This window comes from Microcaecilia unicolor, chromosome 3, assembly GCF_901765095.1.
Source record: "Microcaecilia unicolor chromosome 3, aMicUni1.1, whole genome shotgun sequence".
NCBI lineage: Eukaryota > Metazoa > Chordata > Amphibia > Gymnophiona > Siphonopidae > Microcaecilia > Microcaecilia unicolor.
Window position 1 is genome coordinate 161,546,999 of NC_044033.1, and position 18,528 is coordinate 161,565,526.

General features: G+C 45.5%; 1 protein-coding gene across 1 annotated transcript in view; it reads right to left on the reverse strand.

Moving 5' to 3' along the window:
* THEMIS (thymocyte selection associated) overlaps positions 1–18,528 on the reverse strand; it is a 127,472-nt gene that overhangs the window by 79,111 nt on the left and 29,833 nt on the right. Inside the window, exon 2 of the mRNA XM_030195214.1 lies at positions 17,781–17,939. Within this exon, the coding sequence (XP_030051074.1) occupies positions 17,781–17,939 (159 nt within the window). The remainder of the gene's footprint in view (positions 1–17,780; positions 17,940–18,528) is intronic.

The window sequence follows — 18,528 nt, forward strand, 5'->3', positions numbered from 1 at the left end:
GCTTTTCTGTAACCAGTGTGCTTAAATCATGTACCTCTGGATTCTATAAAGCGTGACTTAAGTTGTACGTGCAAATCCGATCATATTCCGGATTTGCAAGCACAACTTAATTAACAAGCCAAATCAGCGCCAATAATTGCCACGCAAGAAGCAATTATTGACACTAATTGGCATTAATTAGAATTTACGTGCACAACTGTCTAAGTGTATTCTGTAACGTAATGTGCATAAATTCTAAGTTGCTTAGTTGAAAAGGGGATGTGGCCATGGGCATGGAATGAGTGGATCATGGGCGTTTCTCAAATCTATGCGCATTGTTATAGAATACACCCAGTCCGTGCCTAATTTAGGTGTTGGAATTTACACCAAGTTTTACTTGGCTTAACTGCCTGTGACTAAATTTAGTCACGTGGACGGGAACTCAGCGTATTCTATAATCTGCATGCAAATTTAGGCTTATTCTATAAATTGCGCCTAAATTTAGGCATACTTTATAGAATATGCCCGGGCGTATTTTTTTTTTTTGGCACACAACTGCAAGGGGATCTACAGAATTGCATATGTTGCATGGTGCACTTAGATGTGTCAACTCGTGCCAGTCGTTGACATGACATAAATTGGTGTGCCTAACTTTCAGCACGCCAAAGCAGCATTGCACTAATATTCTATAATGGCTTCAAAATGCGCAGAAACCATTATAGATTTGGCGCTAAGGGCTAGATTCTATATATGGCTCCTGAAAAATCCACACGGTAAAAAAAACACCTAGGCGTATTCTCTAAAGTACACCTAAATTTTATAGAATAGGATTAAATTTCCATGCGGTATATAGAATACACCAAGCGCCTCTCCACGTGACCAAATTTGGTAGCTTCCAATTAGGTCCCGTTTACCTTGGCATCAATCCCGATGCCTAAATTAGGCACAGAGTGGGTGTATTCTATGACAACATGCATAGATTTTAGAAACGCTCATGGCCACGCCCCCTTTTCAACTATTCAGCTAATTTTCGAAAGAGAAGGGTGCTCATCTTTCAACACAAATCGGGAGATGGGCGCCCTTCTTGCAAGTCCGCCCAAATCGTCATAATCAAAAGCCTATTTTGGGCGTCCTCAACTGCTTCCCGTCGTGGGAACGCCCAAAGTTCACAGGGGCGTGTCGGCAGGGTAGCGAAGGCGGGACTCGGGCGTGATTAGGAGATGGGTGTCCTCGGCCCATAATGGAAAAAAGAAGGGCGGCCCTGACGAGCACTTGGCCGACTTTACTTGTTCCATTTTTTTTCATGACCAAGCCGTGAAAAGATGCCCGAACTGAGCAGATGACCACTGGAGGGAATCGGGGATGACCTCCCCTTACTCCCCCACTGGTCACTAACCCCCCTCCCACCATAAAAAACTGGTTAAAAATACTTTTTTGCCAGCCTCAAATGCTAAACTCAGGTCCATCGCAGCACTATACAGGTCCCTGGATCAGTTGTAGTGGTTGCAGTGTACTTCAGGCAGGTGGACCTGGGGGGGGGGGGGGGGTTTGGGGGGCTCAGCACCCAAGGTAAGGGAGCTATGCACCTGGGAACAATTTCTGAAGTCCACTGCAGTGCCCCCTAGGGTGCCCGGTTGGTGTCCTGGCATGTGAGGTGGACCACTGCACTACAAATGCTGGCTCCTCCCATGGCCAAATGGCTTGGATTTGGCCGTTTTTGAGATGGGCGTCCTTAGTTTCCATTATCAGCGAAAACCAATGTCGGCCATCTCTAAGGTCGACCCAAATGTTGAGATTTGGGCGTCCCCAACCGTATTATCGAAATGAAAGATGGCCGCCTATCTTGTTTCGATAATATGGTCATGGACGCCCCTTTACGGGGCCATCCTTAGAGATGGGCGCCCCCATTCGATTATGCCCTCCATGCGACTTAGAATTTAGGTGCACCAAGTTACAGAATATGCTTTGCAAATTGTGCACATAAATCTTAATTAATGCCAATTACTGCTGGTAATTGCTTAGTATCCAATTAACAGTGCTGATTAGCTAGTTAACCAGCTAAGTTAAGCGCATTGTTATAGAATATGCATCTATTTCTGTGCGGAAATTAAGGCACCATATATAGAATCCCAGGATAAGTGCCCCATTGTGGCACCTACATTTTTGGTGCAAATGTACAGAAGTTCCTCCTTAATGCTTTGTTAATGACTTCAAACGTTGAAGCTGCATCCATACCTATAACCAATGATAGGGTAATTTTATAACAGGGCTTCTGATTTAGGAGAATTAGTAGGCACCTAATTAGGTGCTAATTTATAAAGACACTTAGATAAATTTGCCTTACGTCTTTATATCACCTCCTGCGGAGCACATTACATGGGAATTACACTTTCTGATTCTTGTCCAAAGTGTCATATCCTTGGGCTACTCTGGGCCACACGTTTTGGAGTTGCCCACTTATTGTTGGTTTTTGGTGTAAGCTCTTAACCTCGATCTGTACCCTTTGGACATATGATCCCTTGCTACTTTGTCATATGCCCTCACTTTCCTCTCTGGTACCCCAGGGATATAGCTTCCCCCATGGTTACAGAGTCCTGGTAAGAACTGATAAGTCTGAACCCCAGCAGGCAAATATTCCTACAGGCTCTCCTATAGACAAGAAGAACAGCAGCCCTTGGGAGCAATGCTCAAGGCACAGGAACCATTGGGAGCAGCTCAGGACAGAAGTAAATGGCCTAGGGCTGAGAAAAGCAGAGATAGCCCTCTAGTGGGAAACCCTGTTACTGGTGTTTGCAGAGCCCTGTTAAGGGCTGGTAAGCCTGAACCCCAGCAGAGAGAAACCCAAGAGGCTCCTCCAGTGGCATAGCTCTGGGGGGCCTGGGCCCCCATAGATTTGGCCCTGGACCCCCTGCCGACGACCCTCTCGACCCCCCCCCTCCCACCGCCAACCCACGTCACCTGCCTTTGCTGGCGGGGGACCCCAACCCCCGCCAGCCGAGGACATCAGAAACAGAAGGAAGCCTTTTGCGGGAAGTAGAGGACCTCGGCTGGCGGGGGTTGGGGTCCCCCATCAGCAAAGGTAGGCGCTGGCGGCGGGGGGGTCATCGGCAGGGGGGGCAAAGTTGGTGGTGGCAGCGGCGGTGGCAATGGCGGGGGGGGGTCGGCAGCGCCGGGAAGGGCTAAAATGTGCCCCCTCACCTCGGGCTCTGGACCCCCCCTCCCGCCGAAGTCTGGCTACGCCCCTGGGCTCCTCCTAAAGAGAGAGCCAGCGAGGGACAAGGCCTCCAGTTTGCGATTGGCATTAGGGGCTCAGCAAGAGGAAAGGCCTCTGAGATGCAATCGGCACTAGGGGCTCAACACAAGAGCATGCTCCCAGGGTGTGACTGGGATAGCACTTGAGAGGACAGCCCAGGGGAAGCTTCCAGGAGGCTGCAGCAGGGTCAGGCATAGCCAGCTCTGAAGTCCAGCAGCCACCCGTCCAAGAGGACTCCAGGAGTGAGATATGGGGGACTGGGTGAGGGCAGGTCAGCATGGAAAGGAGAGGCAATAGAGCCAGGCGCACAAACAGTCTTAGCTAAGAATCTGGGAAAGGCTTACAGCTACTACCTTGGCAATCAAGACTAAAGGGTTTGAAAGGGTGTTAAAAACTATGTTACTAGTTCTGAAGCTCTGGGTTACAGACTAATGCAGTTTTTAAGAGGTTAAGTACCAAGACTGTTGCTGTTTGTTTTGTGGTAACTGTTAATGTGATAAGAAGTCCTCGTTTCTTAGGTGCATAAGACATTGTATATAGAGGCCTGTGTAAATAGTTCAATAAAACCTTGTTCACAGGGGTCTGAATATTTGCGGATAGCCAGTTAAGTGCTATTTAACCCATTAGGATCTGTTCCTGGCTGGTAAAATAACGTTGATTATTGGCCAGTTAATGCGTAGATTACTGTGCAGCAACTACTACTGCACAACTAAGCTTAGTACTTAGCACCCAAATGTTTGGTATCTGAGGGCAAGATGCACTAAAGACTCGTTAGAGCCCTTTCCTTACCTAATGCAAATCGGTAAGGGAAGGGCATGCATCAAGGAATAGGAATGCAAATGAGCTGCTCGTTGTAGCTCACTTGCATTCTCTATTCCTTTGGTAAACAGACGGTCAGTCAGCCGGTGGAGCATGCACAGAGCAGCCAAGTGTTATGCTGGCTGCTCTACGCATGCCAAAGACATCCAAAAAGGACGTCCCTGATGAGCATTCAGCACCTTAATCTACAGCCCAGACCCTGCTCCCTCAGCGTCTTACCATTAGAACAGCTGTGACCTGTCCGGTGCCGACAGGGAAGGAGGTCTAAATCAAAACTTTTTGGACATCCTGCCCTTCAGGTCTCTCTCAGCCAATCACAGCGCGTTTAGCTGATACTGGTAACAGATAAACGCGCTGTGATTGGCTGGGAGAGACCTGGAGCTGATCAGTTATGCTATTACTTGTTCTGGAGTGCTGTATTTTGTTATGCTGTTTTGATAAATGTTCAATAAAGACTTCATACAACTTTAAAAAGTGGGGAAATAAATACAAGTGCTCGCCCTTTTATTTTTAATAAAAGTATTAGTGGGATTTGAACTCGCCATCTCTGGATTACAAAACCTGTGCTTTAACCACTCGGCCACAGCTCTACTTACTTGGGTGGCCCTCCCTTACTTCAGGGTCTCTCAGCTGAGTGAAGCACGGCCAAAAAGGACGTTTTTATTATTTATTTATTTTTATTATTGCAGGGGGGAATGACAGCCAATATGCACGTTTTTTGGGGGGATGGGCTTCCATTTTGGCTGTCATCCCCCTCCCCCCCTGCAATACAAAAAACGTCTTCTTTGGCAGTGCTTCACTCAGCTGAGAGACCAGAAAGTCTCTGAGCCAATCACAGCGCATTTAGCTCGGCTGAACGCGTTGTGATTGGCTCAGGGACTTCCAGGTCTCAGCTGAGTGAAGCACTGCCAAAAAAGATGTTTTTATTATTGCAGGGGGGAATGACGGCCAAAATGGACGTTTCCCCCCCCCCCCCCCCCCCCCCGCAATAATTTAAACGCCTTTTTTGGCAGTGGTTCACTCAGCTGAGACCTGGAAGTCCCTGAGCCAATCACAACGCGTTCAGCCAAGCTAAATGCTCTCGTTAGATTTTCCAGTGTTAAGGCAGTCGGAAAAGGTTAGTGCATCTCATTACAATAGGGTTTCTACACAATTTGCTCATCTGCATTCCGTTTTCGTTAGCTGCTACCGTCGTTGGAAAAAAGTCTTTAGTGCATGCCAGGGTTTACTACTTGCTCGTTAATGGCTCGTTAATGGCTCGTTAAGTTTAGTGCATGTGTCAATAAGTGTTTTTTGTGTTAGGGGGCACGTCATAGGTGGAGAATAGGCACAGAAATCATTTTGTGATTAACGTGCTGTAAAAAGTGTGCATTCATTGGCACATTTTTGTTTCCATGCTAATTCAAAGCACAGTACGGCACCGTATCTGCAAATTTAGGGGCCTTTTTAGTAAGATGCATAGGCGCCTATGCATGTACAACACACGTCAAATTAGAACTACCGCCCAGCTACCGTGTGCCCCTGGCTGTAGTTCTAATTTCTACACGCGTCCAAGACATGTGCAGAAAATAATTTCTATTTTCTACCGCGTGGCGCTGACCAGGTGGTAATCAGCAGTTTTACGCGCGCTGACGATTATCACCCGGTTAATGCGGGAGATCTTACCGCTAAGTCAATGGGTGGCGGTAAGGTCTTAGGCCTAAAATAGATGCGCACTGACTTTTATTTTGCCACATGTTCAATAGCGCAGGCCATTTTGCAGCGCACCTTAGTAAAAGTACCCCTTAATGTGGCATCTGTAGTGGCAAATGCTGGGAACACTCCCCCCCCTCCCCAACGGTTGCCATGTTAAATTTGCAGCTTCTGCATGGTAAAATCCCACATTGCATGCTTCTGCATGATAAATACCCAGAACCACATATTTCACAGCTTAGTAAAAGAGCCTCTTCATTTCCACTGAAAAACATTTATTTCTTGTGCACTATTAATACATTTCAGACATTTTGAATATTTCTGTCAGTCGGCTTCCATCTTCTTTATGATATACATATTTAGGTCCCTGAGTCTCATCTCACTTGTAAGATTTTCAGTGCCAATTCCACATCTTTCAGTTCTCTCAATTACATTTTAAGTAACCATCTCCCTGGCTTGTTTGCTTAACATGCAGATCATGTGTTTTAATCAAGAAGTTAGACGGTACATGTGTGGTCTCAGAAACTCAAAACAGGTCTTATTGTTCCTTTACAAAGATATCACAAGCTACAGCGATATCAGGATCAAGGCAATTACTAAAAGTCATTTTTTCATAACTTATGAATTTTCACAAGAATGTGCCCAGAATTGTCTAAAAGCCAAGTCCTAACACCAGAAAATTCTCAAAATGTAATCAAGTCAAATACTATAGTAAGAGTCACAGGCACTGATACCTCGCAAGTCTGACACTGAAGTCCTTTTAAAGGTTGCAAGTGCCTCTTTTCTCATGCTCGGTGATCCAGAGAAAGAACAGCTTGACTTCACAAATCTCTTGGAGATGAAGACTGTTAATAGACTTTCTAATCTATAGGCCAGATTTAAAGACGGGGCAAAAAGTATACAAAGGTCTGCTCCTCAGATTGCTTGAAATAACTTCTCTTTTGTGCAAAGCATTAAGTTCCTACAACTTTTCAAAAAGAAAGAATTCCACTAGAAAAAAAAATGAAGAAACGAAAGTTTCTACGAAAAGCTCTGTAGGACTTCTATCCCAAGACCTGAACTTAGGAATTGAATAAAGCCCTGCTGGGCTTTTTAGCAGTGGCATAGCTACGGGGGGGGGGGGGGGGGGGGGGCCGGGGGCCTGGGCCTCCCAAAAATGGATCTGTGCCCCTGGATTGGCTGGCGGGGGTCTCCAACCACCACCAGCTAAAGCGTTTTTTCCAGCGCTGGTCTCTAGCGCCACCGCATTTCCTGCCCTGCTCTCCCTTCCCCTCACATCCGGCACATGCGTTTTAGTGAAACTGAGCATGCACGCATGCTCAAATTCATTAAAACAAGCTTACTGGACATGTCATAAGAGGAAGAGTGAGCAGGGCAGGAAATGCAGCTGCGTCAGAGACCGGTGCTGGAAAACACGCTTCTGCTGGTGGGGGTTGGGGAACCCCGACAGCCAAGGCATGGGCAGTGGTGGTGGTGTTCGTGCTTCAGCTTGCAGGGGTTGGGGATCCCTGCCAGCCAAGGGATGTGTAGCAGCAGTAGCGGCGGTGGGTGGGTGGAGGACAACAGTGGGTGGGGGCGGGGAGTGGGACCAAAATGTGCCCCCTCACACCTCGAAGTCTGGCTACATCCCTGCTTTTTAGTATAAAGTTTTGCAAGCAAAAAAATTATTTTTCTGTGTGTGGAAATAGTTTTCTTTCTAAACAAATTGAAGAAAATTAAGTATTTGCATAAAAGAAGTGTTATTTCAAAACAATGCAAGAAAACTGACTGTGCACCTTTTCATTTTGGCCTGGATCTTATCACTAGCTGTTATGAGGCTTACTTTGTGTAGCAGAGATCCAAAATGTTCCTCTCTTTTTAAAATTGACGTTACTACTCAATCAAAGGTTAAAGAACTTCTTCACTTAGTCAATTATTACTTACTTCAAAATTCTAATGACCTTTATAAATCACCAATTATCAACACATGTTCATGTTTCTAAAGCAGGAATAAATGAAATGAAATGAGAATAAATGAAAAAGAGATTGTTCTCTTTTTAAAATGAGGCAATTTCTAGAGCCCCCTACTCCTAATCTGTAAAAATAATGAAATAATGTAATGTAAAATGGGCTGAAGTGGCTGTCACTGAGGGTCTGATGCACAGTGGCTCCCTGTAATATGGGTGCAGCTGTAAAAATTACAGGGTTGCAAATAGCAACCAATGCACAAAGGGGATTGCATGTAAATGAGATGCACAGATCTCCTTTTGTGCGTCAATTGCTGTTTGCGACTGAAAGCTATCAAATGCATTTGAAAGCTTGGAGAAAATCCATGGTGGTCCAGTGGACCACTTCCCAACCTGACCCCCCCTCCGAAGATCTTTTAAGAATTCTTTAGTGGTCCAGTAGACACCAACACCCCCCTCAAACAAAAGAAACTCCAGTGGACCATCTCCCGATCCCCTCCCCCTGTAACCACCACTTTCTGGTTGTCTAGTGACCCCCCCCCCCCCCCCCCCACACACACACACACACTCCCATGTACCTTAGACCCACAGGAGGGCAAGAGCAACACCTCCTTGCTCTGGGCCCAGCCCTCTCAAAATGGTAGCACCCAACCCCTGCCTAGTACATCCTGGGATGCACTGGGAGGGGCTACACACCATAAAAGGAAAAAATTCCTTATATGGTGTTTAGCCTCTCCCAATGCATCCCAGGCATAAAGACCAGGGGACACTCAGAGGCATATTTTCAAAGCACTTAGCCTTCCAAAGTTCCATAGAAACCTATGGAACTTTGGAAGGCTAAGTGCTTTGAAAATATGCCTATCAATGAAATTACATGGAAATACTTTTCAAAACAAATAGGAGGAAATAATTTTTCACTCAAAGAATAGTAAAGCTCTGGAACTCATTGCCGGAGGATGTGGTAATGATGGTTAGCATATCTGGGTTTAAAAAAGGTTTGGACAAGTTCCTGGAGGAAAAGTCCATAGTCTGTTATTGAGATGGCCTTGGGGAAGCCACTGCCTGCTCTTGGATTGGTAGCATGGAATGTTGCTACTATTTGGGTTTCTTCCAGGTACTTGTGACCTGGATTGGCCACTGCTGGAAGCAGGACTCTGGGCTAGATGGACCATTGGTCTGACCCAATATGACTATTCTTATGTTGTTATTTTCCTTTTTCTGTTCTATTGGAACTTATACCTACTATCTTATATTTTGCCCAGGTGGATATGTCACAGTTTCTCTTTCTCTGGTGTTGCACTGTTTGCGCATCTAACTTTTGGGACTTCAGTTTAATTTGTGTCTACATATTTCTATATTTTGTGATTACTAATACTTAGTGAGGATCTATCTGTGTTCTTTGTGTGTGAAAGAGGCCAGACGTTCTGTTAGCCCTGAATATCTGTATAACAGGGATTTCTCAACCCAGTCCTCGGAACAGTCTGATTTTTAAGATTCTACAATGAATATGCATGAGATAAATTTGCATATACTACCTCTATTGTTTGCAAATCTATATCATGCATATTCATTGTAGGTATCCTGAAAATCTGACTGGCTTGGTGTGTCCCAAGGATTGTGTTGAGATCCCTTGCAGTATAGGATCGATCAGGCATATTTACTTTTCCAATAGGTGTACTAATATCCTAGTGCTCACTAGGTAGTCCCTTGCATGACTCCTGGAAGTTATTGCTGTTATAATGTGGTAGAATTGCACTATAAATCCTGAATAACATTTGTAGTGTTTTGGATTACATTCCAAAATGCTTGTTATGGGATATTAGATTTGGATTTACATCACATCTTTCTCAATAGTGGCTCAAAGCGAGTTACATTCAGGTTCAGTAGGTATTTTCCTGTCTCTGGAGGGCTTACAGTTTAACCCCCCTGTTTACTAAACCACACAGTAATGCCGACACAGCCCATGTCAGTCTTATTATGTAAGAGTGTGGAATAATGACAAATATTTTTTAATCATTGTTTTTGACACAGCCCATGTCAGCATAACCCATTCAAAATAAATGGCCTGTGTCGGCATTAGCTCGCAGCTTAGTAAACAGGGGGGTAAAAGTTTGAAACTGGGGCAATGAAGGGTAAGTGAATTGCTCTAACAATCAGGTACTGTTAATACTGATAATACATAATCCAAGCATGTTTGGTAACTCAACAATAAACAAAAGTCCAGCAGATATGAAGCCTGCTGGTTATTTGGCAATCTCACAAAAAAAAAAGTGATAAGCAAATTATTCTATGGTTGCCAGTAACCACTACTACTACTACTTAACATTTCTAGAGCGCTACTAGGGTTACGCAGCGCTGTACAAATTAATAACTAAGGACGGTCCCTGCTCAGAAGAGCTTACAATCTAAAGGACGAAATGTCAAGTTGGGGTAGTCTAGATTTCCTGAGTAGAGGTGTTGTGATTAGGTGCCAAAAGCGACATTGAAGAGGTGGGCTTTGAGCAATGATTTGAAGATAACTGACGTCAATGGAGGGCGGGCCCAGGAACAACAGACTGACGTCGGAGGAGGGAGAAGCCATTGGCGATCTGCTGTTTTATCCTGTGCAGCGCCTTCCCATACAGGTGAGAGGCGCTGCGCGGGACGGTAATGCAGAGGGGGGGTCTGGTGGAGGGTAGAAGCAGTGGCGATGACCCCAGGGGGCGGGGCGCGGAGGCAGAGGATGGCGAGAGGTGAAGCCCTGAAGGACAGGAGACACAGGAAGGGAGGGGGAGTGGGGCTGAGAAAACTTGGAAAGATTTGTTTTTATTAAAAACAGCTGAAGCGGGGAACAGCGCAATCTCGGGGGGGGGGCAAGGGCGCCCATACAGGACGCTCCTGACGAGCGCCTTCGCCCCCTCCCGATGTATTTAATTTTTTTGGGTTTTTTTGGTTAGTGCAGGGGGAAGTGGGGAGCTACCTGTTTGTTGTTTTATCTAACTTTTTTTTTAACTTGCCAGCTTGGATTTTTAGGTGCAGGGGCCAGCGGGGAGATGACAGCTCAGGCCTTAATGACAGGTCTGAGCTCACGTTAAATTTCAGATGGTAGATGAATCGTTGCAATTGTTGGTATGGTTAGTGCATTGCGAATTGTCCACATTTCAATGGTAGTTTCTCGTTTGCATTCCGTTTTCGTTAGCTGCTTGCTTCGTAGGAAAAAGGCCTTTAATGCATGCAACGGTTAGGAATTTCCTTCGTTAAAGGGTTGTTAGAGGGTCGTTAAAGTTTAGTGCATCTGGTTCTCAGTCCACTGCACTAACCATTAGGTTACTCCTCCCTTCTTTGATTTTTTATTTTTTTTTTTTTGCACACAACCTGGAGTGTTTTTAGACTTCATGATACCATCATTAACAGAGGTACTAGGGGGAAGCAGCAGGTAGGGATTCTTTCATGCTGTGTTTAAAAGTGCCCCTACTGTCCCTTTACTATTGACATAGGTATTGCCCCCACCCCCACCCCAAGGTTAATAACTTGCAACACCACACCTATCCCCTAAGAAGGGAAGGGGGAAAGAAATGGGACTTGATATACCGCCTTTCTGTGCGTAAGTCTAGTAGCGCTATAGAAATGTTTAATAGTAGTAGTAGTAGTTTTGCAACTACATTCAAAGCGGTTTACATATTATTTACAGGTACTTATTTGTACCTGGTGCAATGGAGGGTTAAGTGACTTGCCCAGAGTCACAAGTAGCTGCAGTGGGAATCAAACCCAGTTCCCCAGAATCAAAGTCCGCTGCACTAACCACTAGGCTACTCCTCCAAAGGAGACCAGCTGCTTTGTGAAATAATACTAAACCCTGCAAAAAGTCACTAAAAACCTATATAGGAAACTTACCACACATAAACAGCCCAAACCCACCTAAGAAAAAACAGTGTGATAAATACACTGGTCCCTAGAGCACCAATATACCTGCTACTGGGAAACTGGAATATGCTGGACCATTACACATTCCTACATTGACACTACATGCTAGCAGAATCCTTCACCTCAGCTGCACATGCAGAACATGGACAGGACTTCACCTGATACAGAATAGGGAACTACAAAAAAGATGCAGACAAAAGATGAAATGGAGGGACCCCCCCCCCCCCCCCCCCCCCCCCCCCAATAAAGCCAGATTCTGAGCTCCTTTTTCAAAGCTACACTAGCGATTCTGGTGTGGCAAATATGAAGAAGCCCATTCAATTCCTATAGACTTTGTTGCATTTGCCACACAGGAATCAGTAACACGGCTTTGTGAAAGGAGCCCTCTACAAACAGTGCAATACTAGTAAAAGAGAAATAGAAATACATTTTCTTCTGTATTCTTCTAAACACAAAAATAGAGAAGATGTATATTTCACATAGTGGACACATTCCAATTCTTAAAAAAATATTAAATAAAAATATTTCTTATTCTCTTCTACCTTTGTTGTCTGAGCACTTAACTTTTCTAATTGGGCTAGCCCCAGTCTCTTTTCCACTTTCCATGTTTCAGTCTTCACCTAATTTATTTTCCAGGTTTGCCTTTCCATTTCATCTCTCTCCTCTTGTTTCTTCCCCTCTTGCTGTACATCTGGCTGGCACTGATGGGTTTTTTTTCATTTTTCTATGTCTCTATATCCACCCATATTTGATTTTACCCCTCATTCTCCCTTTCTCTCATTCTCTAGTCCTTAGTCTCCTTCTTTTCACCTCTCATCTACCTACAGGCTTTTCCCATCTCCCTCTCATCCCCTCTCCAGCACTCCCATTACTGCTTTTGTCTCTCCTTCCCTATCCCCCTATATCTTTCACCCACTCCTTAGTTCCCCATTTCCATCCTCTCCACTGCTTCTCATCCTAACCAGCCCCAGCTCCATCCTTGTCTCTCCTTCTCTCCCTTGTCTCCAGGCCATTCTCTTGTTCCCTACTCCATCTCCTATTGCCTCCCTTTAATCATTTTTTAAACCTCATCTCTACCTTCACTCACAGCCAGATGCACTAACTCCACGGAAAGAGCCCTTCCCTTACCGATCCCTTAGCGAATCAGTAAAAAACGGGCATGCATGAAGGAAATCGCATGCAAATGAGCTGCTCGCTGTTAGCTCATTTGCACGCGATTTCCTTCCTAAGGAGGGGAAGCCAGTCGGCCAGCCGAGCATGCGCAGAGCAGCCAATCGTTATGCTGGCTGCTCTGCGCATGCCAAAGACAGCTTCATATACGTCACTCTAAAAAAAAAAAGGACGTCCCTAACGAGCACTTGGACGTTTTTATCTTAGATTTTGTGATGGGCGTCCTTTTTGGAAGTATTTTTCTTACGTGTCCAAAATGACCACTGCTGGGGAGAATCGGAGATCGGGACGTGCGAGGACGTCCAAATCAAAAACTATTTGGATGTCCCTTTCGATTATGCCCCTCCAGGTCTCTCTCAGCCAATCACAGCACGTTTAGCTGTCACTGGTGCCTATTTTCGAAAAGGCTTGGTAAATGCGAAACCCATTCTAAAATATGGCTAGTGCTGCTAAAGAGCCCGTGTATTTGGCAGGTACACATCAGAATTAGATATTTTACAAAGCAGTACTACATACATAGAGTGATTTTGTAAAACTGCATGTCTGTGGGAATTTGGTTAAGGAGCTGAGCCCTAAAACCCACATTTGAGTTTGGGAGTAAACGTCTTAATCAGTTTTCCACAGGCATGCATTTTTACAAAATCACTCTATGTATGAGTAGTACTGCTTTGTAAAATAGCTAATTTCATTGTGTTCCTGCCAAATACATGGGCTTCTTTAGGTGATTTTGAATACATGAGTGTTAGGTACAACTCCCCCCCCCCCCCTCCAGCTTTCCTCCAAACAGGCCTGCTGAGAGGGGGGCAAGATTCCCTGGGCCCAGCCTTGAAGGGGGGCCCGGCTGACCCAGTGGCTTGGGAGGCCTGAGCCCTTCCACTTTGGGCTTGGGCCTGCCCAACTGAAGTACCTTGATTGGCTGGCGAGGATACCCAAGCCCCGCCAGCCAAATAGCTCTGAAGCCCGAGCTTCCCCTGGTGTAAGGAAGTTGGCAGCATACTCTCTATCAGCCAACACTGGCACTCCGTTCATACTCAGTTCACAAGCATGAACTGAGCATGTGCAAGGAGTTCCGGCATCAGACAGTGGTTAGAAGCATGCTGCCAACTTCTTTACGTCAGGGGAGGTTCGGGCCGCGGAGCTATTTGGCTGGCAGGGCTTGGGCATTCCCACCAGCAAAGGTAACAATTTTAATGGGGAGGAGGGAAGGGAGTCAGGGAGAGAGCTAAAAGGAATGGTTGGCCTCAGAATCCATCCCCCCCCCCCCCCCCCAATGGGCTGCTGGCTACGCCACTGCGTTTGGCACACAGGGTGGGAGGCCCCCTAAGAGTGCTTGCCCTGGGCCTGCTTTTGTCTCTCGGTGGCCCTATCTCCAAAGGCCAGGCTCAAATGAGACATTAGCCACCAATTATGCAAATGCTCATGGAGAAAGATTCCTGAATAGGTGTACTGCCATTCTAAAATACAGAATACACGTATACCTTGAAAGACATTTCAGGGCACACCCAGAACACATTTCCTTGATATCTCTATGTGCCACAGTCTATAATTTGTCATGCTTGTTGGTTCTGCTCTCTTTAACAACCTTTCTGTTATGTGCTTATATTCTATTACTAAGACAACTTTCAGAATTGCTAATTAATGCTAGATCTGTCAGGAACAAGGCTTTAGTGATGTATGGCATGTTTTATGAGTCCTTGTCTGACTTGTTCTGTAGTACAGAATCTTGACTGGAGTCTGATGTAGTTCTAATGAAGCAATGCTGTCCTCCTTCCTAGACATGGAAGGCATCTTGTCAATCTGTGAAATGAGGGGGCAGTGTTAATATTTTTTGGAAGAATTCGCTGCCACTGTCCCATGAGTCACTCAGTTCTGTCAATGCTTTTGAGGTGGTTTGGCAATTAAAATTCAATGCGAAGAAATGCAAAGTGATGCACTTAGGGAGTAGAAACCCAAGAGAGACTTATGTGTTAGGCGGTGAGAGTCTGATAGGTACTGAGGGGGAGAGGGATCTTGGTGTGATAGTATCCGAGGATCTGTAGGGGACAAAACAGTGTGAGAAGGCGGTGGCTGTAGCGAGAAGGTTGCTAGGCTGTATAGAGAGAGGTGTGATCAGCAGAAGAAAGGAAGTGTTGATGCCCCTGTACAAGTCATTGGTGAGGCCCCACCTGGAGTATTGTGTTCAGTTTTGGAGGCCGTACTTTGCGAAGGATGTTAAAAAAATGGAAGCGGTGCAAAGAAAAGCTACGAGAATGGTACGGAATTTGCGTTCCAAGACGTATGAGGAGAGACTTGCTGACATGAACATGTATACCCTGGAGGAAAGGAGGAACAGGGGTGATATGATACAGACGTTCAAATATTTGAAAGGTATTAATCCGCAAACAAATCTTTTCCGGAGATGGGAAGGCAGTAGAACGAGAGGACATGAAATGAGGTTGAAGTGGGGCAGCCTCAGGAAAGATGTCAGAAAGTATTTTTTCACAGAGAGGGTGGTGGATGCTTGGAACGCCCTCCCGCGGGAGGTGGTGGAGATGAAAACGGTAACGGAATTCAAACATGCGTGGGATATGCATAAAGGAATCCTGTGCAGAAGGAATGGATCTTCAGAAGCTTAGCCGAAATTGGGTGGCGGAGCAGGTGGGGGAAGAGGGGTTGGTGGTTGGGAGGCGAGGATAGTGGAGGGCAGACTTATACGGTCTGTGCCAGAGCCGGTGATGGGAGGCGGGACTGGTAGTTGGGAGGCGGGAAGTACTGCTGCGCAGACTTGAACGGTCTGTGCCCTGAATAAGGCAGGTACAAATCAAAGTAAGGTTTACACATATGTTTGTCTTGTTGGGCAGACTGGATGGACCGTGCAGGTCTTTTTCTGCCGTCATCTACTATGTTACTATGTTTTCTATCATGCTGTACTTATTTATTTGACTTGATTTATAATCTGCTCTATCTTAAAATTCTAGATGGATTACAAATGACGCATACAAAATAAAAATAAAAAAAACAACCTCCCCGATAATCAACCAGTGTCAGGCTGCACGGTAACTACACAATGCCGGTACTGATATTCCTTATCTGGCAACTGGCATTGAATGGAGTGGCCTAGTGGTTAGGGTGGTGGACTTTGGTTCTGAGGAACTGAGTTCAATTCCCACTTCAGGCACAGGCAGCTCCTTGTGACTCTGGGCAAGTCACTTAACCCTCCCATTGCCCCATGTAAGCCACATTGAGCCTGCCATGAGTGGGAAAGTGCGGGGTACAAATGTAATAAAAAAAATATCCAGTTTCACTTTTGACTGTGGCAACTTAACGGGTTAAGCAAGATGTTCAACCTTTTTTGTCTCATGGCACACTTGAACGCAACTAAAATTGTCAAGGCACACTCCCACAAATGGTTCAGCATTTTACCCTCTACCCCCATCCAGGGGCATAGCCAGATGGCCAATTTTGGGTGGGCCTGAGCCCAAGGTGGGTGGGCATGGAATTTGCCCCCCCCCCCCCCCCGGTATCCCTCCAGTTTGCTCTTCTCTCCAAGCCTCCCTGCCCACAAACCCCAAATATTAAATACTTGAGCTGGCGGGGATCCCTAAACTCTGCCAGCTGAAGATTTCCTCCTCCTACTTGAGCAGCCAGCACTCTTCCAAACGGCAGCCGGCAGCACTTGCCTCAAACTGATGCTGCTGCTGACAGGCCGTGCATGTTCAGTGCTTTTCCATGTGTGAAAACTGAGCGTGTACAGAAGGGCCGGTCTCAGCGTCAGCTCAAGGCAAGTGCTGCTGGCTGACATATGGAAGAGCGCTGGTTGCCCAAGGACAGAAAATCTTCAGCTGGAAAGGTTTGGGGATACCCACCAGCCACAGCAAGAGTGTCACAATTTTGGGTGGGCCTGAGTCCAAAGTGGGTGGGCCCAGGCCCACCTATGGCTACACCACTGCCCCAATCCCCACCACCACACCCACACCTGGTCCAGCATTTGACCTTCTTTCTCTTCCACCCCCTCCCACACACCAACACATAGACCTGCATTTTACCTTCTCTTCCCCCACCACCCTCACAAACAGACCAGCATTTACCTTCTGTCCCACCCCCCACCCTCACAAAGGACTCCTTTTATTAAGCAGTGGTAAGCCCAACACAGGCTTACCGCTCGCTATAACGGAAGTACCGCCAGGCTACCGCAGCAGCGCACGCAGCAGCCCAGCAGTACTTCCCACCCCTACCGCGCTGTCATATCCGGCGCTACAAAAATGTATTTATTTTTGTAGCGCTGGACTGTACCCTGTGGTAATCGGACAGTGCCACATGCTGCCCGGTTACTACCGGGTTAGCACGGGAACTCTTACAGCCACCTCAATGGCCGCACGGAAAGTGCTTTACTTGCCGCCTAGCCATTTCCTGCAGAAAAGCGAGACCTTCACTTTTGCCGCAGCTTGGTAAAAGGAGCCCAAATAGTCCAACATTTACCTTCTCTTCCCCCACCACCCTCACAAATAGTCTAGCATTTACCTTCTCTTTCCCCTGCGCCCACAAAAATAGTCCAGCAGCTCTCCCTCCTCCCTCCTGTCCCCTCTCCAACTGGCGATACATGTTTAAGATACATGAAAGTAAAATGATTATGAAATTCAGTTCAAGGAAGGAGATATTCCTATCTGAGACAATCAAATCATTATTCTGACACTTATACAAATCTTAACCTTATATAGCAAATTTTCAATAGAGGTTTGGTATTTTTTGCAGTTTTTTATTGTCCTGAGAAGTAATGACAAAATATTCCATTAAAGGTTTCCAACATACTTCATAAACTAAAGAACAGATTTTAGACATAGACCTTGGACAAGTATCCAAAATAAAGTGCTGCTGTAGAAGGTGAGAAAAAGTTGAAGTTACCAACATCAAGACTCTCACCGGGCCTAAGAATTTCTTTCCAGCTTGGTGGATCTATCAAAATACCTTTCCTCCACTGCAAAAAAAACACTTAAGTCATTGCAATTACTCCAGTTAGAGTAGAATAAAAAAAAATGTACCTGGAAAGTCCAAAGGCAGCTCCATTTTTCCTGTACTTTCGCCATCATCGGTGCTTCCACAAATAGTTGCTATGATCTTTTTGACTTTGAACCCGATGACTTTAATAACTTCTCCCGTTGAAAAGCAGCATTCATTCCCATACATTTCGTAAACGGAGCCTAGAAAGAAAAGAAGATGCACAACATCTAAGAACAGCCCAATAATTCAGCTGTCATCCATTGACTTTATTAATAGAAGTTTAGAACATTTTAAAAATTGCATATGCCCGTAAAGGACGATTCTATAACCTAGGTGCCCACATTTATACTTGTAATATATATGTAAACGTTTCAGACAGGAGTGGGCAACCTCTATCCTTGAGGGACACAACCCAGTCAAGTTTACAGGATTTCCCCACTGAATATGCATCCAACTAATTAAGGGTCCTGTTTACTAAGTAGCGTTATAGGTGCGTTAATATTTTTTAACAACATTAACCATGTACGCGCCTATATGATTAGCACGCACGCTAAGTGTAGGTGAGCTAAAAATACTAACGTACCTTGGTAAACAGGGCCCTTAATTACTTCACAAAAATATAATTTTATTATTACCATTAAACAGATATCAAAACCTTTAGCATTAAAATCAAAAAACTCTTATGACTAGTTAACAACAAGTTTATGTACAGTTGCCAAAAGAGACAATTTCTATCTAATAGGCTTAAAAACACATACATACATCAACTTCAGTGGCGTTCCTAGGGGG